The sequence below is a fragment of the Cheilinus undulatus genome, linkage group 10 (genome assembly GCF_018320785.1).
Source record: "Cheilinus undulatus linkage group 10, ASM1832078v1, whole genome shotgun sequence".
NCBI classification, from domain to species: Eukaryota; Metazoa; Chordata; class Actinopteri; order Labriformes; family Labridae; genus Cheilinus; species Cheilinus undulatus.
Window position 1 is genome coordinate 38,847,356 of NC_054874.1, and position 25,562 is coordinate 38,872,917.

At 37.8% G+C, this 25,562-nt stretch overlaps 2 protein-coding genes across 2 annotated transcripts; both read left to right on the top strand.

The window, feature by feature from the left end:
• The first annotated feature begins 754 nt into the window (after positions 1–754).
• On the top strand, positions 755–4,931 carry LOC121516695. Its single transcript, XM_041798084.1, has 6 exons — positions 755–807; positions 936–1,268; positions 1,476–1,829; positions 3,697–3,822; positions 3,925–3,983; positions 4,081–4,931. Exons 1-6 carry the CDS (start codon positions 759–761, stop codon positions 4,210–4,212), a joined length of 1,053 nt encoding a protein of 350 aa, XP_041654018.1. The 5' UTR covers positions 755–758; the 3' UTR covers positions 4,213–4,931.
• A 3,951-nt stretch (positions 4,932–8,882) lies between these two features.
• Positions 8,883–12,309, top strand: LOC121516728. The gene is made up of 6 exons (XM_041798131.1): positions 8,883–8,942; positions 9,062–9,394; positions 9,605–9,958; positions 11,710–11,817; positions 11,903–11,961; positions 12,063–12,309. Exons 1-6 carry the CDS (start codon positions 8,894–8,896, stop codon positions 12,195–12,197), a joined length of 1,038 nt encoding a protein of 345 aa, XP_041654065.1. The 5' UTR covers positions 8,883–8,893; the 3' UTR covers positions 12,198–12,309.
• The last annotated feature ends 13,253 nt before the right edge of the window (positions 12,310–25,562 follow it).

A 25,562-nucleotide genomic window follows, 5' to 3' on the forward strand; every position in this document is an offset into this window, starting at 1 on the left:
AGAATTGGAGCAACATAATTAAATGCTAAACTACTTAATATCAACACTGGTGGTAAAATACAAGAAAAAAACTGCCTTTTTTGTTTATGTTAGTCCATCTGAAGTAAATTCAGCCTCATTTAGGTGACACATGAATGCAGTTAAAAGTTGGTCACTGATCCAGACTGCAGTGTGCCATTTAGTGATCTAGGGCCTAGATTATTATCTGCTTACAAATCAACTTCAGCTCTAATTTGTACAAGTGGTGGGACTAAAAAAAATTTTAAAAATTGCAGACAACAAGCACTTGCACATGCAACGCACTAAGACGATGCAGGAAATTTAAAGTACACAGATAAAAGCCTTGTTCTGATTTTGATGATTCTAGTAAAAAAACAAAAAACAAAGGTGAAGGCCAAAATGTCAAACTTAAATCAGGGCATTATAAACTACAGGGTGACTAAACTGTAACTACACACACTTCATCTAAACAGTCTGTGGAAAATATAGAAGAAAACTGAAGTCAGTGCATTTCCTCTAAATGATTACTGAAACCCACCATGAAGCATGAAACAGAAGTTTGCTGCCTCTACTGTTTTATCTGCTTTGGCTTGAAATATGGTCATTTTGTTTTTTCCACTGTGGTTTCATCATGTTATACCATGATGATGAGAGGCCAATCAGATCACACTGCAATTGTTCCCTCCTACTATTTGAATCTATTTAGGAGAATCAACTTCCTGGCGAGCTTATTTTAGTTCCGTCTTCAGTTGACTGACATGACGATGCTGTCTGTACTCGGTTTACTACTGATGCTCGGACTGAGCCGTAAGTAGACATGAAACTTTTGTCATGAAATCATAATGTATCTATGTAAGGTGTTGCTATTTTAGTGTAGAGCAGAGCATAAATGATCCTTTTCTGTCATTAAGTGCAGACATGTTTATTTTGTTCAGGATGTACAGATGAGGAGAAGATCGAGAAAAAGACGGTCCTGGTTGGAGACGATGTCAAACTGACGTGTCCTCGCAAGACCTCTGCTTTCGATTCAGCAAAGTTGTTCTGGTTCAGGCAGGTTTCTGGAGACTTGCCTGAATTTTTAGGTGGAACTCTCAGCTTTGACTATGATGATGTTACCAAAACTCCTCACACCACCTTAAAACAAGAGCCTGGAACATTTGTCCTGATTATCAATCAAACCCAGCTCAGTGACACTGGACTTTACTTTTGTGTAAGACAAGAGGAACTTAAAGTGACCCTTTTAAAAGGAGTATTTCTGAGAACTAAAGGTAAAAATGGATTCCTAGGACTCCTTACAAATGTAAACACATTTGAAAACAACAGTTACTCTGTATAACTGCCCACATAAATGCAGATGTGTAAGGATAAACTCATTTTTATTTTCCAGGAAGGAGTCCATCTACACTTTTAAACTGTAACTACTGCTACTGTCTTTATAAGTGAAGTCTGCATTCATTCTGGTTTGTCTTCATTAGGACCAGAGTCTGATATCACCACCATCATTCAAGACCTTTCAGCTGATCCGGACCATCCAGACTTGATGACTCTGCAGTGTTCAGTCTTCTCTGACTCTGAAACTAAAACCTGTCCAGGGAATCACAGTGTGTTCTGGTTCAGTTCTGGATCAGATGAAGCTCATCCCAGTGCCATTTACACTCATGGAAACAGACGTGATGAGTGTGAGGAGAGGCCTGAGACTCAGTCTCCACAGAAATGTGTCTACAACTTTTCTAAGACCGTCAGCTCTTCTGATGCCGAGACTTATTACTGTGCTGTGGCCACATGTGGACAGATGTTATTTGGACATGGAACAGAGATCAACATTGAAGGTAAGTGCAAACATCTTTGACTATGAACTCTTTTTTCATGTCAGGAACAATTAATCACAAGAAATGTATTTTCTTATTGGAAGATACTCAATAGATGTTTATATAGGGCCCAGTTTCAACATAAAATAACCTAATGTTTTTTTTTTTATTAATAATAATAATAATAATAATAATAATAATAATAACAGAGTATTTAAAAGCTGTATGTATTTATATCATTCAAAGGGAGAAAACTGTGGAACAGTTCACCTTTCTCAGTCAGGGAATGCTCCAACATTTTTAAGGGTTATCTGAAATCGTGGCTCAGGACAAACCAAGTCTGTGACCGTGCTTTACCAATTTATCTTTATCTTCTTACATACATGTATGCATCTCTTGTGCAACATAACAAACATAAATGCAACTATGTATGCTATATCTATGCATTAATAAATGCATAATCACATTTGTATATATTAAAATGTAGAGAGGAAATGCACATTTAGACAGAGAAAGTCATAATGTTAAGCCAAAAGCTCAGAATTTTAGAAATAAGTTAAAATATTAAGAACAGTCAAAATATAAGTCACAATGTTGACATTTTCAAAATGTGAGGAAAGAAAGTCACAATGTCAAGATGCAAGTGTTTAATTGTAGAAAAATAGTTTAACTATTGAAAGAAAAGGTAAAAATACAAAAGAGAAGAGGTTGAAATATTAAAAAGAATATATAATGTTGAGATAAATTCTTGAAATGTTTAGAAAAATGTGAAAATGTTGAGAGAAATAAGTTGTCATATACAGAAAAAATAAGTTGTAAGAGAAAGTCAAAATAAGAAAAGTTGTTTCAATGCCAAGAAACAAAGTGGAGATGTTGAGAATAAAGTTGAAATGAGAAATTAAAGTCACAATGTTTAGAACAATTTCACAAATGTGAAAAAGCGGGGCGTGCCGGTAGTCGAGCGGCTAAGGCACGCACCATGCATGCAGGCAACCGGGGCTCGAATCCAGCGCGTGGCACTATTTCCTGCATGTCTCTCCCCACTCTCTTCCCTGTTTCAGACTCTATCCACTGTCCTCTCTCTAATAAAAGCCCAATAATAAATCTTTAAAAGAAAATGTGAAAACAATAAGAATCAAGGATGAAATGTAAAAAAGAAAATATATATAGAAATAAAAAACTGAAATGTTAGGAAATGATCACAATGTTGAGACAGAGTTGTAATTTACAGAAAAAATGTGAAAATGTTAAGGAAGAAGTTTAAAGGTAGCAACAAGGGTCTAAATGTTCAGAAAAAAATCAAAAGTTTTGAGAGAGCATCATGAAATGTTGAGACATAAAGGTCAGATTTAAAAAGTTAAAATTATGCAAGAAAAGGTCAAAATGTTTAGAATAAAGTTTCCTGTCATGTCAACTTTTCTCAAATGAGGAAAAAAAAAATCTTCTCTAAGACATTTTCTCTCTAATTCTTAAGCCTGATATTTCTCTTTTAGACATTTCCTAATATTTTTTTCTTGTGTGCATTAGTTCCTTCTGTGTGTCCGGTTTTCCTAATCCTCTCTGCATACCTCACAGTGTTATGGTGCTATGGTTGTAGAATCCACACAGGCCATTTACACCTACGTCTATTGAGTGTCTTGTGTCTAAGCCTCTCTACAGGTGGAGGTCAGTGCTCTCAGAAAAGGACCAGTGATGTTTAAAAGATGATTCAATGGGCTCCTTCACACACAGAAATCCAAAGAACTGAAGCATAACACCACTGAGATGGTGAAGATGCAGCATGCATCGAAACATGAGTCCTGTGAGGAGTCCATGGAATCCTCTTTGAAACTGTTTATTGTAATTTTTTGAATAACTCTTTCTGTTTGTTTTTTCCTATTTTTTGCAGGAGAGAACATGGAGATGATCCAGACAGCTCTCCTGTTTGTGGTAGCAGGTGTTTTAGCCTTAAGTCTGATTTTAAATGCCATCCTGACTTATAAAATCAAGACAAAATCTTTTGTTTCTGGCAATGGTAAAATAACTTTATCAGTGTCCAATAAATCAACCAGTATTGATAATTTTTAAATTAGCAAATGACCTTCTAACATCATTGGTTTTATTTGTTTGATCACAGCTGCTGATGCTGTAAGAACAAATGCTGCCACAGCCACTGCAGCTCAGCAAGGCCAGCAGGTCAAATGTTTAAAGAAAAGTTTAAATTTGGCAAATTTGTTGGAATATTTCTGTCTCTGTGTTCATACTAACATCATTTTTTTGTACATGTCCTCAGGGAACTGAAGCCTCATTGGTTTATTGTGCACCGACCTTTTCCAAGAAGAGAAATGGCAAAAGAGAGAGAAGAAATGTGAAGGCAGCAGAGGAAGAGACTTTTTACTCTGGTATCAGAGCTGCTATGAGATAGTAGCAATAGATTCAGTGAATTTGGAAATAAAACAAAATAAAATGGATTTTATTTGTGTATCTTTTTGATGACTGTATTAAACTGGACAGGACTGCCTGTTGAGGATGACGATATTTTGACCATTTCAAAAATGTTTCTTTTTATTGTCTGACTACTTGACAGGGGTCTGCCTGCAGACTGTACATTTCTGATCCTCTCACCTATGAATGCTATATTTCTATGTTTCTAAAGCAAGGAAAACATTAGAAATCATAGCTAAAGCTAATGTAGCTATGTAGATAACATACCTATACAGCTTACATAGCTGCTTCATGGGCCTAGCTTCAGCTACATAGCTCTGTTATCTCTAGCTAAGTGAGTTTTAAAGATGTGAGCTTTAGCAAATGTAGCTAAAGCTAACAAAGCTATACAGACAACGTAGCTTACATAGCTGCTTCGTGAGCTTAGCTTTAGCTCTGTACGCTATATAGCTTCATATGCAATGTAGCTTACCCAGCTAACAGAGCTTTGTAAGCTACATTAGCTTCGTTCAAGTGTTTTCAGGGAGTACAAGCCCTTTTCCTGTAAGCAGAATGTTAACTTGGCTTTATTGTTTTGCAGGTCAGGTTTTTGCCTTTTTAAAGTAATCAAAACATTTTAACGTGTTTTTTGATCCTGAGATATACAGTTTCTCAGAATACTGGTCTGTGAGAGTGGCTGTCAGAAGTCAACAGGCTGCTGTCACATTGTCTTGGACTATTTTGTTAGTTCTGTTTTTTTTTTTGTTTGTTTGTTTGTTTGTTTGTTTGTTTTTTTAGTTCATTGTTTGTTTTTTAAGAAATATGCAACCATGCAGTTTTGAGGTTGTTTCATGCAATATGACTGGTAGGCTATTCAAATAAAGTTGTTGGATGTCACACTCGCATTGTCTTGTATGAAACCTGCATTTATTTGCTCTATGAGATGACTTAATACCATTTTGAGTCAATACATTTTACATTTTACTCTTTGTTTTGTGTTGTTTGTATGTTCTTTTTTCAGAATTGCTATGCTTTACTCACAGGCGAACATATTTAGAAATTTTAGAAAATTAATAAAAAATAAAAAACCTAAAATAACATGCTGACATATTCAGACCCTTTTCAAAAACACTTGAAATTTAGTCCAGGTTCCTCCCATTTTTCTTGATTCTTGCTGAGATGTTTCTATATCTTGATTGGAGTCCACCTGTGGTTTATTAAATCAATTTGACATGATCTGTAAAGGCACACTACTCTCTGTGGAAGGCCTCATAGCTGACAATGCATATCAGAGCAAAAACCAAACCATGAGGTCAAAGGAACTGCCTGCAGAGCTCAGACAGGATTGTTGCAAGATACAGATCTGGAGAAGACTACAAAAAACCTGCTGCAATAAAAGTTCTGCTGAAATGAAAGGAGTCTGGCACAACAAGGACTCTTCCAGGAGCTTGTCGCCTGGCCAGACTGAGAAATCTGGGTCTCTCCTCCATGCAAAACACACAAGGGCCTGGTTGGAGTTCAAGAAAACTCCAGTTTAAAGCCAGGTGGGTTTTAATGTGTTTTGTGCTGACAAGAGGCTTCCGTCTAGCCATTCTGCCATAAAGACCAGATCAGTGGAGGGCTGCAGTGGTGGTTGTCTTTCTGGAACTTTCTCCCATCTACACACGGGATCTCTGGAGCTCAGTCAGAGTGACAATCAGGTTCTTGGTCTCCTCTCTTACTATGGCCCTTCACTCAGTTTGGCCCGGCAACCAGCTCTTGAAAGAGGTTGTGCTAAACTTTTCCGTCTGAGAATTATGGAGGCCACCGCTCTCTTGGGAACTTTAAGTGCAGCAAAATTCTCTTTGTAGCCTTCCTGTCAATCCTGTCTCTGAGGTCTGCAGGCAGTTTCTTTGACCTAATGGCTTAATTTCTGCTCTGATAGGTATTATCAGCTCTGAGGCCTTCTGAAATACAGCATCCAATGTTCTGCAGAGTCGGGGTGGGGGGGGGCTTTATTTAAAGTTTTATAACTAATGGGTCTTGCAGGTCACTTTTACATTTTGGCATCCTAATCCTATCTTAACCTTGTCCTAACCATGAATTTAATCTAAAATTATTCAGATTCTTCTACATGCAGGAGGAAGCATTTGACATCTGCGGTCTGCAGCCAGACTGTCTTGGTGCATTGTGTTGTATTTAAAATGACTGGATGCTCTGGCATATATCTCAAGTGGACCAGAGCAGACAAGCACTTCTGGCACATGCTGGAGACAGACAGGAGGGTGGACTGTGGTGCTGCACATGACCAGAATGAGAGCAGTTTTCTGCACAATGCGATTAGTGTGCAGACCACTGTGTGACGGAGTATGTGGAAATTGGAGTTGGCTGAACAAACCCACTTGTGAATGGGTTGCAGGTGCAGAAAAATGAAAATATCTCTGATTGTTTACACATCAACTGACAGCCAAAGAACCATATGCTCAAGTTTCCATGCATTTTTAGTATTCAGTGAATGTCTGTTCATCTTCAGGTGTGTGTGTTGTGTGTGACTGTGAAAGCAAGAAAGAGAGAAGAAACAGAAGAACAATAATTCAAGCAAACATGCACTGCAAAGCAGCTTTTGATGTCTTGTGTACGTAGGTGGTTAACCAGCTGACCTCAAGAACACAAACACAGATAATCACCGATCACAGTCATCACTCACAGCCACGCATGGAAACTTGAGCATTGTATTGGTTTTGCTGTAAATCACGTTTTATTATTTATCACACTTATTCAACCTCATGACAGGAGGTTCAGCTTTGTTTAACCATGTTAAAACAGATACTAAAATAGCACAGTTTCATTTTTCTCAGTAGCATGACAAGGTGATGAAAATGAAAGTAAAGAGAGCAATGTGATGATTGTATTTGTGTACCTCACTGCAGTCTGTGCTTAAACTGAGCCCATGCTGTTAGAAAAGAGATGTACTGATCATTTACAAGTCTGTAAATGCTGTTTTAGACCTAAACAGGAGTTCAAAGTGTGGGTATTTAATCATAGTCAATTTAGTTTGACTGATTATCAAGAAAAGTTTCATATCCATGCAAAAGTCTGATAGATAAACTGATATTTACCTGAACTGTATGCTTAAAACCTTCAAAACAAAACAAAGATCATCTATACCATATTTCTATGGCAGCCATGTTGCTGTGATGTCCCGCTCAGGGTGGCAAGCTCAGAAATCATCACATCATCCTGTTACATTTCAATCAGGAGCGACACAGAGATAAAGAGATATTTCACAAAGTTTTAACACTGGGGCATATGATGATGGAGGACTGTCAGAGCATCAGCAAGATCTATCTCCCTGTGGAGTCCTGACACTAGATGTGGAGGTGTTGGCTGATGATGTCATCGAAGGCTGATGAGATAAAAAGTTGATCGAGTTGACTGATGATGGCTTGAAATGTCATCCGAACAATAAAACCAGGCTGAGTAATATATAACACTTCTGTGAAAACTTTGGTGTTTTTCTAGTCATGTTTCTACTCAAAGCACTTTTACACCACATGTCACATCTACCCATTCACACCCATTTACACCACATTCACACACTGATGGCAGAGGTTGCTATGGAGAATTGGCCATCAGTATTAGCTACTACCATTCATATACATCCATACACATTTATACAACCGACGCCAGTGGAAGCAACTTTGGGTGAAGTGTCTAAACAATGATGCATCGATATGTGACTGCAGGAGCTGGGGGTTGAACCCACGACCAACAGCAACAGAGTTAAAAAACCCACTTTAGATACTGGCAGTCAGAACTCATTTGTATCAAAATTGCTATCAGCCAAGATTAACTTGGATATTTTGGGAAATTGGATATTGGCAAATTCCACTATCATGAATTCTGAGATTACAACATGGGGAGTCAAAATACAAGACAGAACCCGTGATTTTTCCATATCATTCCAAGTATAGATTGAGTCAGCCCAAATGAGATGTTATGATTTATGTAATGGTAATACAGTTAACAGGAGAAAGTCACACCATGATAATAGTTAGACAATAGATGGCATCTAGACTCTGATCCAGACTGCAGTCTGCAATTAGTGACCTAGGGCCTAGATCATCTCCTGCTGCTCACACACTTTGGCTCAGTCCAACCTGAAGTGCACTTTGTACTGCTGAGGTGGGGAAAAAGGGAAATGCAGACAAGACTTTTGCACATGCAACCCTCTAAGACAATGCCAGGAAATTCTTGGTGCATGTATGAAAGAGGCTAATGTGTATCCACCGTGCTGTCTGATTATGATCACTTCTGGTTCCATAAAGAAAGTGGCAATGACCAAAATGCCAAACTTGCTGCTTTAAAGTTGTAAACAGGGTGACTTTACTGTAACTATGTACTCTTTATTCAAACAGTCTGTGAAAAATATAAAAGACAACATCTCCAGTGCATTTCCTCTGAGCAACGATTATAGAAACCCACCATGGAACATGAAACAGAAGTTTGCTGCCTCTACTGTTTCATCTGCTTTGGCTCGACAGATGGTCATTTTTTTTCCACTGTGGTTTTATCATGTTATACCATCATGATGAGAGGCCAATCAGATCGCTCTGTGATTGTTCCCTCCTACTATTTGAATCTATTTAGGAGAATCAACTTCTTGTGCAAGCTTATTTTAGTTCCCTCTTAAGTGGACTGACATGACGATGCTGGCTGTGCTTGCTTTACTACTGATGCTCGGACTGAGCCGTAAGTAGACATTAAACTGTCTCATGAAAACACAAGATTTATCTTAACAGTTGCTATTTTGTTTTTATAACAGAAGATGCATTCCTTTTCTACTATTAAGTATTGATTATTTTTTCCAGGAAGCACAGTTAATAAGAAGATAGAGATAAAGACCGTTCGTGTTGGAGATGATGTGAAACTGACGTGTCCTCGTGAGAGCTCTACTCCGAGTCCAGTACAGTTATTTTGGTTCAGGCAGGTTTCTGGAGACTTGCCTGAATTTTTGGGTGGAGCATACAGCTTTGACTCTGATATAGTTAACAAAACTCCTCATACCACCTTAAAACAAGAGCCTGGAACATTTGTCCTGATTATCAATCAAACCCAGCTCAGTGACACTGGACTTTACTTTTGTGTGAAAGGAGATGTACTTTACATGACCCTTTTAAAAGGAGTATTTCTGAGAACTGAAGGTAAAAAAGAGAGATTCTATAGATTTCTTAAATTGTAAATGTCTTTAAACGAACTATTGATTAGTGTTTAACTGCCTGCATGAATACAGATGTGTAAGGATAAACTCATTCTTATTATTCAGGAAGGTGTCCATCTTTACTTTTATACTGTAACTACTGCTACGGTCTTTACAAGGGAAGTCTGCATTCATTCTGGTTTGTGTCCATTAGGACCAGAGTCTGATATCACCACCATCATTGAAGACCTTTCACCTGATCCGGACCATCCAGACTTGATGACTCTGCAGTGTTCAGTCCTCTCTGACTCTGAAACTAAAACCTGTCCAGGGAATCACAATGTGTTCTGGTTCAGATCTGGATCAGATGAAGCTCATCCCAGTGTCATTTACACTCATGGAAACAGACGTGATGAGTGTGAGGAGAGTCCTGAGACTCAGTCTCCACAGAAATGTGTCTACAGCTTTTCTAAGACCGTCAGCTCTTCTGATGCCGAGACTTATTACTGTGCTGTGGCCACATGTGGACAGATGTTATTTGGACATGGAACAGAGATCACCACAAAAGGTAAGAACATTTGATTAAAACTATAAATTTAGGAATCCAGATGATCCATATTTGATTATTCATGAAAAGCATGAGCAAAAATGCTTTAAAGATATACTGCAGATTTATTCAGTGAGGCCCATTCAAACATAAAACAATTCAAAGTATAGAACAGAGTATTTATAAAATAAAAGGAATTAAAAGACAGATTTGGTTGCAGGAGCCTCATGGTTAAGTCAGCAGAGTCTACAGACTCAGTTGTTCTTGACCCAGGAAGCCTGTGTTCAAATTTGGCCTGTAGATCTTTCTGACCCTGCCTACTGTCTAGTCTGTAATAAAGGCAAAAAGAAAGAAAAAAAAAACTACTAAAATAAATACATTTAAAGTTAGAGGTAAAAAAGAAGAATACAAAATATATTAAGTTATCTTTGCCTCACAGTGTTATAATGCCCTGAAGTTACTCACTACAGAGTCTAGTAGACTCAGATCCATCACAGAAACTTCTACACTGTGTTCCAATTTCTTATGCAATAATGATTCCAGTTAAACACTTGATTTTTAGTTTTTTAATTACCCTTAAGCAACCCTTAACCAAGAACTACAAGGAGAAACGGCTGAAACGGGCTCAGAAATACATGAAGACTCATTTTCAAACAGTTTTATTTACTGATGAATGCTGTGCTACACTAGATGGTACAGATGGATGGAGTTCTGGATGGTTGGTGGATGGCCACCATGTCCCAACAAGGCTACAACATCAGCAAGGAGGGGGTGGAGTCATGTTTTAGGCTGGAATAATTGGACGTGAGTTTGTAGATCCCTTTAGGGTGCCTGAAGGTGTCAAATGACCTCAACAAGTATATATAGTTCCTAACTGCCCATTTCCTGCCATGGTATAAAAAGGAGAGCTGTGCCTTACAAAGTAAAATCATTTTCATGCAAGACAATGCACCATCCTATGCTGGAAAAAATCCCACTGAATCCTTGGCTGCTATAGATGGAGAAAACATCATGGTGTGGCCACCATCATACCCTGACCTCAACCCTACTGAGAACCTATAGAGCATCCTTAAATGGAAGCTCTGTGAGGGCGGACGGCAGTTTTCCTCAAAACAGCAGTTCTGGGAGGTAATTCTAGCATGCTCAAAGGAAATACAGGCAGAAACTAAACATGGACTTACAAGTTCAATGAGTGAGAGGGTTGTTAAGGTGAAATCAAAGAGGGGCTCCTATGTTCATATGGAACTTGATCTGTAAAGATGTTTTTGACTGAAATAACTTAGATTTGAGAAAAATTACACTGTAATAGTCTTGATCTTAAATCAAAAGTAATATTTTCAACTTTTTACCCCAGAATGACGTCTCAGTGATTAGGGCTCAAAGTTTCCCTCGTCTGCGTTGGACATAGTCCTAAGCTGCCCTGAAATCCCGCCCCTTGACATTTACACCTACATTTATTAACAAAACAGGAGTCTCTTATGCTTCAGCCTCTCTACAGGTGGAGGTTAGAGCTCACAGAAAACGACCAGCAATATTTAAAGGTGATTCAAAGGAATCTTTTAATGCATGGAAATTCAGAGGAGAAACCAAAGTATACAATTCTATTTTTGCAGGTGTAAATTATGCTTTAACACTGTTGTATCATATTCTGATGAAAATTAAGTGTGCATTAAAATATTGGTGCTTTTCAATCATCTTTGAAACCAATGTTTATTGTAATAGTTCACTGAAATCACTTTTAAGTCCCTCTATTTTCTTTTTCAATTTTGCAGGAGACAAGACAGCTCTGTTTATGGTTTCAAGTGCTTTAGCTTTAAGTCTGATTTTAAATGCCGTCCTGATTTATAGCATCAAGACAAAATCTTCTGTGTTTGGCAAAGGTAACAGAACTTTATCAGTTTCCAAGAAAACTTCCACTACTTAACAAAAATCAAGTTAATAACCTTGTGCAAATGAACCCTACAGCGGCTGATGCTCTGACAACAAATGCTGCAGCAGCTAGTGCCGCTCAGCAAGGCCAGCAGGTAAAATGTTTAAAGAAAAGTTTAAATTTGGCAAAGATGCAGATGTATTTCTGTCTCTGTGTTGACACTAACTTCATGGTATTTTCTGTACATGTCCTCAGGGAGCTGAAGCCTCATTGATTTATTGTGCACCGGCCTTTTCCAAGAAGAGAACTGGAAAAAGAGAGAGAAGAAATGTGAAGGCAGCAGAGGAAGAGACCGTTTACTCTGGTATCAGAGCTGCTGTAACAGCGTAGCAATATGCACAGTGGATTTGGTAATAAAAAGCTATTCAATTACATGAATTCAATATAAATATTGAAATGTTCATGTTCAATGGGGGGGGGGGGGGTACCACAGCTTTATAGTAATGTGACCTTACCCATCTGGTGAAATAATTGTAGTTATATTATGATTATTACAATATCTTGTGTATGTATTCAGTTTAAAGCTTGTTGATTTTGCCCATTTTTGTTTTTGCAATGTGAAAAGTGTACTATGAAGTTAAAGTGATGTTAGAAGATTCTGTGATCTTATTTACTGAAATATCACTCTATCAATAAATGAGTCATTTCCATGATTTCAACCCACCTGCAACAATCTCTAACTCATGCCAAAACAGGTCAGCGGAAGAGAGACAACATCTTTTCCGCCATGAAAAGCTTTCAGTGTGTCTCTGTGCTCTTGTTTTAATAAAGAAATATGGTTCAGTTCTTATAAAACTGATGCTACAGGATAGCCATTGCTACAGCTTCCTGCCCTTAGCTACTGCCTCGTTCTCCTCAAAAGATGCTGTTTTGTCCTGTAAAGCAAATTTAAAACACACATTTCAAATATCAGTTTCTAAGTATGTTTCGTCAAAAAATACTGGGGGAGAAACCCCCAGACCCCCTTCTGAAGTCTTACTGGACCCACTGATGTCCTCATACCTCCGCATGTTGAGTCGGCTGTGACGACTCAGAAACAGCTGTTGTGGTCATTGCTGTAGGTAACAGGACAATGTCATACTCTCAATGATGGAGTTAAATTAAAACATCTTTCTTCTTATCTATGTTCTCTCTATTTTTATAATCCAGCTACTGTTACTCCGCAAGATGGCCAGAGAAGTCAGGTACATTTCCAAAATAAATGTTAAGCTTCATCTAAAAAAAAAAAAAAAAAAAAAAAATTTTTATTTGAACTTTGTCATCTTTCCATATTCTCAGGAAGAAGAGGAAACTTGGCAGTACTCTACTGTTGTCTTCACCATGAGGAAATCTGACTTTGGTGAAGTTAAAGAAGCAAAGACAGCAGAGAGGAAGAGGAGGCTGCAGAGAAGGCCTTTGGATTAGATTAGAGAATAAAAAATGTGCGTCTCACAAATTTAGTCTGAATTAAATAGCTCATGTCTACAAGTTGTGTTAATACGGTTAATAAGGTGAAACGTTAGATTTTATTCTGCATAAGATATTATATTTGTGATGTTTATTTTTCAAATGTTAAAGAAGTGTATTTTTCATGTGTTCAGCAGAAGATTCTCTCTTTGCATCTGCATCATTCATGTATCAGTTTTTTCCAAAAAGTATTTCCTGACAAATTCAGGAAAAAAAAAAAAAAAAGAAAAAAAAACTTTGCATAATCATCACCTCCTTTGCCAACTTTTCCTGACCTGCTTTCTGGGGTAAATGTCCCAAAGATGGGGCTACAGCAGCTGCTTTTTAATAAGTCATGTATACACTTGCTAGAAAAAGTATGTGAACCCTTTGAGATTTCTTGGATTTCTGCATAAATTGGTCATCAAATGTGTTCCGATCTTCATCTAAGTCACAACAATAGACAAACACAGTCTGCTTAAACTAATACTGCACAAAAAAATTATATGTTTTCATGTTTTTATTGAACAAAACATGTAAACATTCACAGTGCAGGGTGGAAAAAGTATGTGAACTCAAGACTGGAGTTGGTGATTCTCCTGTTGAAATTCCTCTGCCAGACAGAGAAAGGTAAGTATTATGAATGCATGTTCTTTTATTAAGTGTGTGTTTTTGTTAAAGTCAGTAAAGGAAAATAAAAGTGACCATGAATGCCTAGTGAATGAGCATGGGTCACTACTTGTGCAGTAACGTCACCATGCAACATCTGTGTAGTATCTGAGACCAATAAAGTGCCAAAATATGTTGCTTGTGGCACAGTGTGTGGTACAGTGTGCCTTAACCTAATCAGCTTTTTTTTTTTTTTTTTCAGTTGGAAGAGAAGCCAGCCAAGCTGCAGGCATATGAAGAGAATGCTGTTGCATCTACGTCTACTCCCCCACCCCAGCCCAGCAAGGCCACCTGTCCACAGATGAGGACACCATGCTCAACCTTCCTCCCAGGCATTGCTCCACACCGCAGCACCACTTGAAAAGAAGTGGTAAGCTTTCTCCCTTACATATTTTTTTGTGTGTGTGTGACATATATGTGGTTTCATGGCATATCTCTGACAGTCTGATAATATTTCAACCTTAGAGAAAGAGGAGAAGGTCTGAGATGGATCACATTCTTAAAACAGTGGACAAGGTGAAGGACATGTGTTCAAGGATGGGTGGACATACTGAGAACCTGCTGGAAGCACAGCACACAGAGGCCCAGGAAATGCCAGACTGGTGAACGTGTTGAGGGCCCGCCATGCTCAGAGAGAAAGAAAGACTCAGGCATTGAACAAACTTTTCCGTGAGAGCATGCAAATGCTGGCCAAAGCAAACTTCTGTGGATCAGAGCACTTAAAAACTGGACTGAATTTGTGTGTGTGTGTGTGGGCCCTGTTGTTGCCTGTAGTGCTGTTTTTTCTTTTGCATTTTAAACAATAATCCTTTTTGTGAATTTACATGTCATCTGTGCTTTGTACATTACTTATGTGACCTTAGAATATAAAGCTGCTGACATAGTGCAAGAGTACCTGGATGCAGACAAGGACCTCAACTTCACACCGGAAGCTGGACTGTCGCCGCCATATCTCATCTTCTAATATCAGAAGTAACTTAAACTGAACGTCTTCTTCGTTGATTTCTTCGTGTGCCGCAACAGTATTAACAGAGGCAGGTCAGCCACACAAGGAGATACAAGTAGACAAAAATATGTGAGTTTTCGGATTAACAAGCACAGCAATAACATGACATTAGTTTTAATGAATCAATTTATGATTCAAATTCAAATATCACTGAGTAGAGAAATTATATGCAACGGGATATTGGCTGGCTGGACGGACGTCGCCGCCATGTTACCAGAGGCAGGTCTGCTAGGTAATGTAATACAAGTAGACAGGGATTGTTTTTGGAATAAAAAGCTCAAACCACAGGATTAAATTAATTTTAATGAATCGTTTATAATCAGCGATCCATATTAAAATAAAAACTAATAATGAAATATAAAAGCAGAGTCTGCTTTCTTGTATTTTCTCAGTTAAACAAGAAGATGTACTCCATGATTTAAAATAGAATAGATTTATACACAGTATAGTTTCATATATGTATATATTTTTTATTTTGAATATACAGTATATATTTCAATTATGATATATAATAAATATATGATACATATGTACATGATTAATACAATACATATATTTATTTATATATATGCATATAATTTATATACAATACACACATACATATCCATTTATTGATATGGATCATGGAGTATGAATGATTCATTAAAATTAATTCATTTTGATCATTTGAGCCTTTATTCCAAAAACTTGCACATTCCTTGTCTACTTATATTGAATATGGTAGAGGACCTGCCTCTGGCAACATGGCGGCGACATCGACGTCCGGCCAGCCAGCCAATCTCCTGTTGCATATTATGTCTGTGCAAAGTGATACATGAATTTGGATCATAAATCAATTCATTAAAATTATTGTAATGCAATCGCTGTGCTTTAAAGTCTGAAAACTCCCAATTTTTTGTCTACTGGTATTTCCTTATGTGACAGACCTGCCTCTTTTAATATGGCGGCGACTTGCAAGGAGAACTTTCTTCATACAGGTCCATCTCAAAAAATTAGAATATCATGAAAAAGTTCAATAATTTTTGTCACTCTTTTCTGAAAGTGAAACCCATATATTTAATAGACTTGTTACGCATAGAGTGAAATATTTCAAGCCTTTATTTCTTGAAATGTTGATGATTATGGCTGACAGATAAGAAAACCCCAAAATCAGTGTCTCAATAAATTAGAATATATACCTGTACATACATACATTATCTACATGATTCACCCGTTTATATACAAATTAATACACTATAAACATATATACAATACACATGTATGCATTTAGAACATTCATATATAAAGAAAACAACGAAGAAGATGTTCAATTTAAGTAACTTACGATATTAGAAGACGAGATATGGCGGTGCTCGTCCAACTTCCGGTAGGAAGTGGAGATCCTCTGCCTCATCCAGGTCACTCTTACGTGGTATGGCAGTTTTCTGAGAGATATCTGTAAGCCTTTTGCCAATGAAACATCAACAGTGTTAAAACAAAAAACCAAATCCACCTACCTATGACTAAAAACAGCGATCATGCACACTGCAAATCAATTAAGGGGGTTATAAAGTTCAAAAACATGATGGCTGCATGAACAGAAAAATCCACCATGTTCCATTTCAATGCAATAAGGGGCAGACAGGAATGATTTAACACTGGTTAAAACTGACCCACTAATAAATATTAACATATCAAAAGTTTTGTAAATGGGGCTTGTAGGTCAGGTTTCTGACTTTTACATTTTGGTGTTCTAATCCTTACCATAACCCTAGCCCTAACCATGAATTTAATCTAATTTTATTTCCATTTTTTTTGCTCTCTACTTACAGCCAAAGAACCACATGCTCAAATTTCTATGAATTTTAACTATTCAATGGTGACTGTATGAATGTCTGTTTATCTTTAGGTGTGTGTGTGTTGAGTCTGAGTGTGAAAGAGAATAGACAGAACAACAATAATTCAAGCAAACATGCGCTGCAAAGCAGTTTTTGGTTTCTTGTGTCCAGCCTTCTGAGCAATAACCTGTGTCAGTATGTGTTTCAACATTATTCGTCTTTATCACACTTATTCAACCTCATGACAGGGGGATCAGCTTTTTCTACCAAATGGCTACTGAAAGAGCACAGTTTTATTTTTTCTCGGTAGCATGACAAGGGAATGAAGATGAAAGAGCAATATGATGATTGTATTTGTGTACCTCACTGCAGTTTGTGCTTGACCTTAACCCATGCTGTCAAAAGGAGAGGTACTGATCATTTACAGGTCTGTAACTGCTGTTTGAGACCTAAACAGGACTACAAAGTATGGGTTTTTAAATGTAGTCATTTTCAGTTCTCTACATATTACAGAGCTGTTTTTTCTCAGCAGGGTTGTACTAAATCCTTTGTGTTTTTTTCCCATATTATATCTGGTTTTCAGTCCTTATAGAAATGTTTCCTATTCATTATAGAACAATTTCTCTTCCACAAAGAAATGGGTAACACTTTATGCAGACCTGTATCTTACTCTAAATAGATATATGTTCCTCTTCAGAGCTACCTTTTACTCTAAATAGATAATTCTGCTGCATTTCCACCTGGAGGAACAACAAAGGTGTTTTTTGCCCATATACAGGTATCAGACTTGATGTTCAAATATATAAGAAACAACTGTGATGAATATATGACAAGGACCCAGCAGCAGAGCACGAGACGAGGCACTCGGGGATTATTTGATAATAACAATAGTCCGAATGCCGGTGAATATTGTGGCTGGTGGTTGGCAGAAGCACTTGTAGAGAGACAGAGACTGCAAAAAAGAGAACAAAATGGAGTTAGACAAAGTCAAAAACACCCTGAAAAATAGCTAGATCCAAAGGTTGAAGAAGAGCTATGTTACCTGATTAGAAGCTGGACTACACAGATGTCTGAAGGTTCATCACCAGGTGTGCAGATCTTGATTGCCAAGGTTAAGCTGCAGCTGGGACACCTAACGAGCTGCAGCTGTGACCGTCCCTGAGTGATGGCAGCCGAGTTAAAACTTCAGTGTGTGGCTAAAACTTTACTCCAGCAGAGTTTCCTCTCTGTTTCTACTCTGTCTGGCAGTGCCTGGTTATAAATACACTCAAAAAGAGAACATTTTGCTATTTTTGAACAAAACATTTTCTAATCTGGAAAAAATTCTCTCCAGATTTTCCTGCATACATTTCAACAGGAAAGACCAGTAAATAAATCAGAGATAAGAAGTTATTTCACTTAACGCTGGGGCATAGGATGATGGAGGACTGACTGCCAGAGCATCAGCAAGATCTATCTCCCTGTGGAGTCCTGGCTCTAGAGCCGATTCTCAGATCCACGGAAGGATCCTGGAACGGCTGTTTTGAAGGACACTACATCATCAACTGCCCTTGGAAGAGGTTTCCAATGTTTCCAGTAGATCCTAGAAATTTTTCCAAGGACTGAGTCCTTCAAACACAGATTTTTCAAAGATGCACTCGCATATCCTCTGCTTGCAGGAATTACCCACAATCCAATGTGCACTTTTTTCCTTCTCTTAAAAAATAAATAAATAGCATAATATCATGAGGAAGCAAGGTCCTACACTTTTACATACACTTTTAAATGTCCTGTTTCCAGAACATGTTGTCATCATTATTTCATACCATCAAAGTAAAGCTTGACGGGTAAAAGTAGCAGCATATAATATGATTATATTATATGATTATATTTTATAATTATATCAAATTATTTATATGAACATGTTATTATTTATATTTTGATGATATGATGATGTGATAGCTTGTTAGACGGCACAGGGTAAAACTTGTGAAAGTTGTTATTCGTACCTCTGCCATTATGGTTTCTGCTGCTGCCATGTATACGGGCGTGACCCTTCCTATGACGTAACTACGCACACTCTCTAGCCCAGGGCTATTCAATTACAAATTTAACTGGGCAAAATTTTAAAACTGAGAAATGTAACCAGGTTAGACATGTTCTGCACCCAGTAAGCAGCTGGTAATGTCAAATTTCGAAGAAAGGACCTCCTTTCTTAGTAAGTCTTTTTTGTCGTGCACCTTGAGAAGTTTATTGTTTGGAGGGTGCTCCTTGTTGCTTTTTCAACATCAAATTTTGAGCCAAAACAGATCAATTTGATGAAAAATATGCACTTTTCATTCATATTCTTCCTTTAAAATTTGGCAACATGACTAAAGCACCTTAAAAAGTGCATAAAACAACCCCAACAACCAAGCTGTATTTGAACATAACTTGAGGTAGAAATGATTTTTCACTTGAACAAAAGTTGATAGAATGAAAAATAAAATGAATAAATAATAAATTTGGTCACTGCAATGCAGACAAGACTTTTGCACATGCAACCCTCTTAGAAAATGCCAGGAAATTCTTTGTGCATGTTTGAAAGGGGCTAATGTGTATCCACCATGCTGTCTGATTATGATCACTTCTGGTTCCAAAAAGAAATGTAGCAATGGCCAAAATTGCCAAACTTGCTGCTTTAACATTGTTAACTACAGGGTGACTTTACTGTAACTACGTACTCTTTATATAAACAGTCTGTGGAAAATACAGAAGAAAACATCTTTAGTGCATTTCCTCCCAGCAACAATTATAGAAACCCACCACGAAACATGAAACAGAAGTTTGCTGCCTCTTCTGTTTTATCTGCTTTGGCTTGACGGCTGGTCATTTTTTTCCACTGTGGTTTAACCATATAATATCATCATAACGATAGACCAATCAGATCACTCTTTGATTGTTCCCTCCTACTAGATATGATTCTAATTTGGAGAATCAACTTCTTGTGCAAGCTTATTTTAGTTCCTTCTTCAGTGGACTGACATGGCGATGCTGACTGTACTCGGTTTACTACTGATGCTCGGACTGAGCCGTAAGTAGACATCTAATGCAAACCAAATATTGATTTGAAGAGTTACTTTACTTTTAGCATAGAGAATAACCTCTCCCTTTCTGTTGTCAGATACTGATGATTTTGTCTTTATTTTTATCAGGATCCACAGATGATGAAAAGATTGAGACAAAGGTGGTCAGTGCTGGAAATAATGTGACTTTAACGTGTCCTCGCAAGTTTTCAGGGTCACAGTCAGCACAATTATTCTGGATCAGACTACTCTCTGGAGATGTGATTGAATTTTTGGGAGGAACATATAGCTTTGATCATGCCGGTGTTAACAAAACTCCTCGCATGATATCAAAACAAAAGCATGAAGAATTTGTCCTGACTATCTTTAAAGCAGAGCTTAGCGATACTGGACTGTATGTTTGTGTGAAACAAGAGGAACTTCAACTGACAATTTGGAAAAGAACATTTCTCAGAATAAAAGGTAAAAACAGACAGTAGACTTTCTTAAAGTTTTCTAAAATGTTATCAAATACCTTTTCAGATAAATTTAACTGTTTCATTTCCCACATGAATAAGTACTTTTTAATTTAAATGAGTTGGGTTGAATTTCTGGTGTATTCATTAGGACCAGAGTCTGATATCACCACCATCATTCAAGACCTTTCAGCTGATCCTCACCATCCAGACTTGATGACTCTGCAGTGTTCAGTCTTCTCTGACTCTGAAACTAAAACCTGTCCAGGGAATCACAGAGTGTTCTGGTTCAGATCTGGATCAGCTGAAGCTCATCCCAGCGTAATTTACACTTATGGAAACAGACGTGATGAGTGTGAGGAGAGTCCTGAGACTCAGTCTCCACAGAAATGTGTCTACAGCTTTTCTAAGACCGTCAGCTCTTCTGATGCCAGGACTTATTACTGTGCTGTGGCCACATGTGGACAGATGTTATTTGGAAACGGAACAGAGATCAACATGGACGGTAAGAGCAGGATATTTCAGTGACTCATATTCATGTGAGGAGAAATCACAGGGATGGAGATAGATAGATAGATAGATAAATAGATAGATAGATAGATAGATAGATAGATAGATGAAGTGTTCAATTCTGATTGTTCTATTCAAAGTTTGATAATAAAATAATGTTTTCCAGGGCATGAACGGAGTTCAGAATTTTTTGCATTGGTGACAGCAGTAGTCTGTGTGGTGATTTTTGTGATTGGAAGTTTTGTCTTCATCTGCTGCCGAACTCCAAGAGACAAAAATGAACAAAGCAAAGGTAAGGATTTATTTAACCAAAGCTGAAAATTAAGTTTAGGACCCATGTGACCCAGATGTCATCATTTTTTTCATACCTTTAACGGTTGTGCGGCCAGTTTAGTTTATTCATCCAGTTTACAGAGGCTGTAGTCCTCGAACAGGGACGGTTCTGGGTATAGGTGATCTAGGCGATTGCCCTGATGTGAGCCCTAAATATTCTGAATGAAGCACCAGTGAGAGGTTTTCAACTGTGCTTTCCTCCTCCTCCTACACCCCTTACCCTCACTCACTCTCTCTCTCTCTCTCTCTCTCCCTCTCTCTCTCTCTCTCCCTCTCCAAACGCCTGCCCTGCAACATAAAGAGCAGAGCAGAGTGTCAGAGTGATCAAATATCTCCAGAGAAATGCTGCTTAGTGTTGTTCCAAAACAGCAGTGGGTAACTTGGACATTATTGACAAATGTTCCTGTTTTTGTCATGATTTCTGTCACTAGTGAAAAAAGGCCTATAAATAAGGGAAGCCTAACTTCTGGGCTTTCAGTGTGGCTCTGTACTCTTGTTTTAACAAAGTAATGTGGAAAAATCCTGAGAAAACAGCTGCTTTTCTACATCTGCTTTTGAGCTAATCACTTTAGCGACAGCAGCCACCAACTCAACCCACCTGCAACAATCACAAAGTCATGCTGAAGCAGGTCGTCAAAAGGGAGACAACATCTTTTTCATCATGAAAAGCTTTCAGTGTGTCTCTGTGCTCTTGTTTTAGTAAAGAAATATGGCCCAGTTCTTAAAACTGACGCTACCGGATAGCCATGGCTAATAGCTTCCTGCCCTTAGCTACTGCCTCGTTCTCCTCAAAAGATGCTGATTTGTCCTGTAAAGCAAATTTAAAACACACATTTCAAATTTTCAGCTTCTCAGTATGTTTCATCAAAATATACTGGAGGTGAAACCTCCAGACCCCCTAGTGAAGTCTTACTGGACCCACTGATGTCCTCATACCTCCGCACGTTGAGTCAGCCATGATGACTCAAAAACAGGCGTTGTGGTCTTTGCTACAGATAACAAGACAATGTCAAACTCTCAATAACAGTATTGAATTAAAATATCTCTTTTCTTATCTATGTTCTCTTTATTTTTATAATCCAGCTGCTGTTGCTCTGCAAGATGGCCAGAGAAGTCAACAGGTACAATCCAAAATAAAGCTTAAGCTTTATCTGAAAAATAATAATAATAATAATAATAATAATGATAATAACAATTTAACTTTGTCATCTTTCCATATTCTCAGGAAGAAGAGGAAACTTGGCAGTACTCTACTGTTGTCTTCACCATGAGGCAATCTGACTTTGGTGAAGTTAAAGAAGCAAAGACAGCAGAGAGGAAGAGGAGGCTGCAGAGAAGGCCTTTGGATTAGATTAGAGAAAGAAAAATATGCGTCTCACAAATGTAGTCTGAATTAAATAGCTCATGTCTACAAGTTGTTTATAAGGTGATACGTCCGATTTTATTCTGCATAGGATATTATATTTGCTATGTCTGTTTTTCCATTTGTAAAAAAGTATATGTTTGTTGTGTTCAACTGAGGTTTCTCTGTTTACATCTGTATTTTTCATGTACCAGTTTTTCTTCTAAAGTATTTCCTGATAAATAAAGTCAGATAAAATAATAAAAAAAATCTTTGCATAAACATCACCTCCTTTGCCAACTTTTCCTGACCTGCTTTCTGGGATAAATGTCCCAGCTGCTGAAGTTAAAATATTCAAAAATTAAAAAAAAAAAAAAATCATATGTATACATTCAAATAGTATACACATTTACCAATATATTCATTTAATGTAGAGCTATTCATATATTTACAGACTACAAGAATAATAAAGCTTTTTTGTCCTCTTTTAAACATATCATCCATCATTATCTGCTGTCTTACTCAAGTGATGCCAACCACGATTCTTCCTAAGATTTCCCTCCACAAATCTAAACTATTTTATTTCTATCTATTTTTCTAAACTGAGCTCTTAAATTCCTGTAGTCCCATCAGGCTCCCTTCCTGTCACTGCTGGGCTTTTTGTGCAGCTACAAAACCCAAAGCAAGCGAGAGACTTGGGGAGCAGCAGTGGTGACGTAAAGAGAGGAAGTGTGATTAAGTAGAAGTTAGAAGTAAGGCGTGCAGGAGAGTTATCACTCTGAATGGTGTCAGTGTGGTTTCTCAAGTTAAAGCTGTTTTTAAAGCCTCTGTAGCTTCAAACATAAAAGAAAGATAGTCCTGGACTAGTATCAGAGTCTAGTGCTGATTCGCAGACTGTCTAATGCGATACAACTGAGCTTGCTTCCTGTTAATCATACACTCACCGGCCACTTTATTAGGTACACCTTGCTAGTACCATGTTGGACCCCCTTTTGCCTTCAGAACTGCCTTAATTCTTTGTGGCATAGTTTCAGCAAGGTGTTGGAAATATCCTCAGAGATTTTGGTTCATATTGACGTGATAGCATTAGCAGTTGCTGCAGATTTGTCAGCTGCACATCCATAATGTGAATCTCTCATTCCACCACATCCCAAAACTGCTCTACTGGATTGAGATGTGGTGATTGTGGAGGCCATTGGAGTACAGTTAATTTACTGTCATGTTCAAGAAACCAGTTTAAAATGATTTGAGCTTTGTGACATGGTGCATTATCCTGCTGGAAGTAGCCATCAGAAGATGGGTACACTGTGGTCATAAAGGGATGGACATGGTCAGTAACAATACTCAGGTAGGCTGTGGCATTTAAACAATGCCCAGTTGGTACTAAGGGGCCCAGAATGTGCCAAGAAAATATCCCCCACACCATCACACCAACACCAGCCTGAACCGTTGATACAAGACAGGATAAATGCATGCTTTCATGTTGTAACAGTATTTACATTACATCCTTCAGTAAATTCATTTATTTTTTGTAATATTGCTGATAATAAGTGACAAAGCCATATTTGTCTTTCTATTTAAAGAAAGTACAAAAAACATTACATTTGACTTTTTTGAGATTCAGATGGGTGGAACTAAAGATAAACACCTGTTCATGGTCACATTTCTATTTACAGCCAAACTACTACAGCGCTCCAGTTTCCATACACCCCTAACTACTCAGTGGTGACTGTGAATATGTGTTTGTTTGTGTGCATGTGTTGTGAGTGTGAAATTCCATATAAAATAATGTGCACTGCAAAGCAGTTGTTTGTTTCATGCACCCAGTCTTCTGTGCAAACCTGTGAAAGTTTCAGTTTGTGGTCAGCTATTTGACCTCATGCACACACAAACACTGATAAACATGTTCACAGTCACCACTGACAGCCATGCATGGAAACCTCAGCTTTGTCTTGGTTGGCTGTATAGTCAGAGTCTTTGGCGCTTGAACTCTACAGGGTGAAGGATGATAGAGGGCTGTTTACCCTGAGTGGCAGCAAGATGTGAAGCAGGGGTTTGGTGAGGATTGATAGTGATGTCATCCGAGGCTGGAGAGGTGAGACTTAAAGAGCTACAGCTACATTATTGACTCACATAAAAAACACACATCAAACTGACCCCATAACATTTTACCATTAATTGATTTAATAGATCAATCATGGTCAATATCATTAAAAAAAAAAAAAAAAAAACTTCTTAAATATCACAGTGAAAACAGATTTCTATACATGCATATCACTTAAATACAATTATGTAATATTTCATAAGGGATAGCATCAATATTCACCCTCTTTATGTCAGTGTTCAGTAGATGCACCTCTGGCTGTAATCACAGCACTGAGTCTGTGTGGATAGGTCTCAATCAGGCTTGCACATCTGGACACTGAAATTTTACTCCATTCTTCCTTGCAAAACTGCTCAAGCTCTGTCAGGTTGCACAGGATAAACAGCCCTTTTAAAGGTCAGTCACAGATTCTCTATTGGTTTGAGGTCCTGAATTTAACTCCGCAACTCCAGAACATTCACCTTGTCGTTTTTTAACCATTTCTGTGTAGCTTTCGTTGTATGCTTCTGGTCATTGTCTTATTAGAAAATAAATCTTCTCCCAAGATGTAGTTCTCTTGTAGACTGAATAAAACTCTCCTCCAGGATTTTCTAATACTTGCCACCACCGTGCTTTACAGTGGGGATGGTGTGGTGTGGCGATGTGCAGTGTTTGGTGTCCGCCATAAACGATATCTTGTCTGATGACCAAAAGGCAACATTTTGGTCTCAACAGACCAAAGAACTTTCTTCTACTTGACCACGAAGTTTCCCCACATGCCTTTTGGTGATTTAATCTTAGTTTTCTTCAACAGTGGCTTTCCCTTTGCCATTCTCCCATAAAGCTTTGACTGGTGAAGAACCTGGCCAACAGTTGTTGTATGTACACCGCGTTCCACATTATTATGCAAACGACGTTTTTCTCTGATTTTCTAAATATAAATGCAAATGACAGTCATAATATTTTTCAAGTCATCAACAGTTAGAGTATAATTCAAATATTTTTTAACAA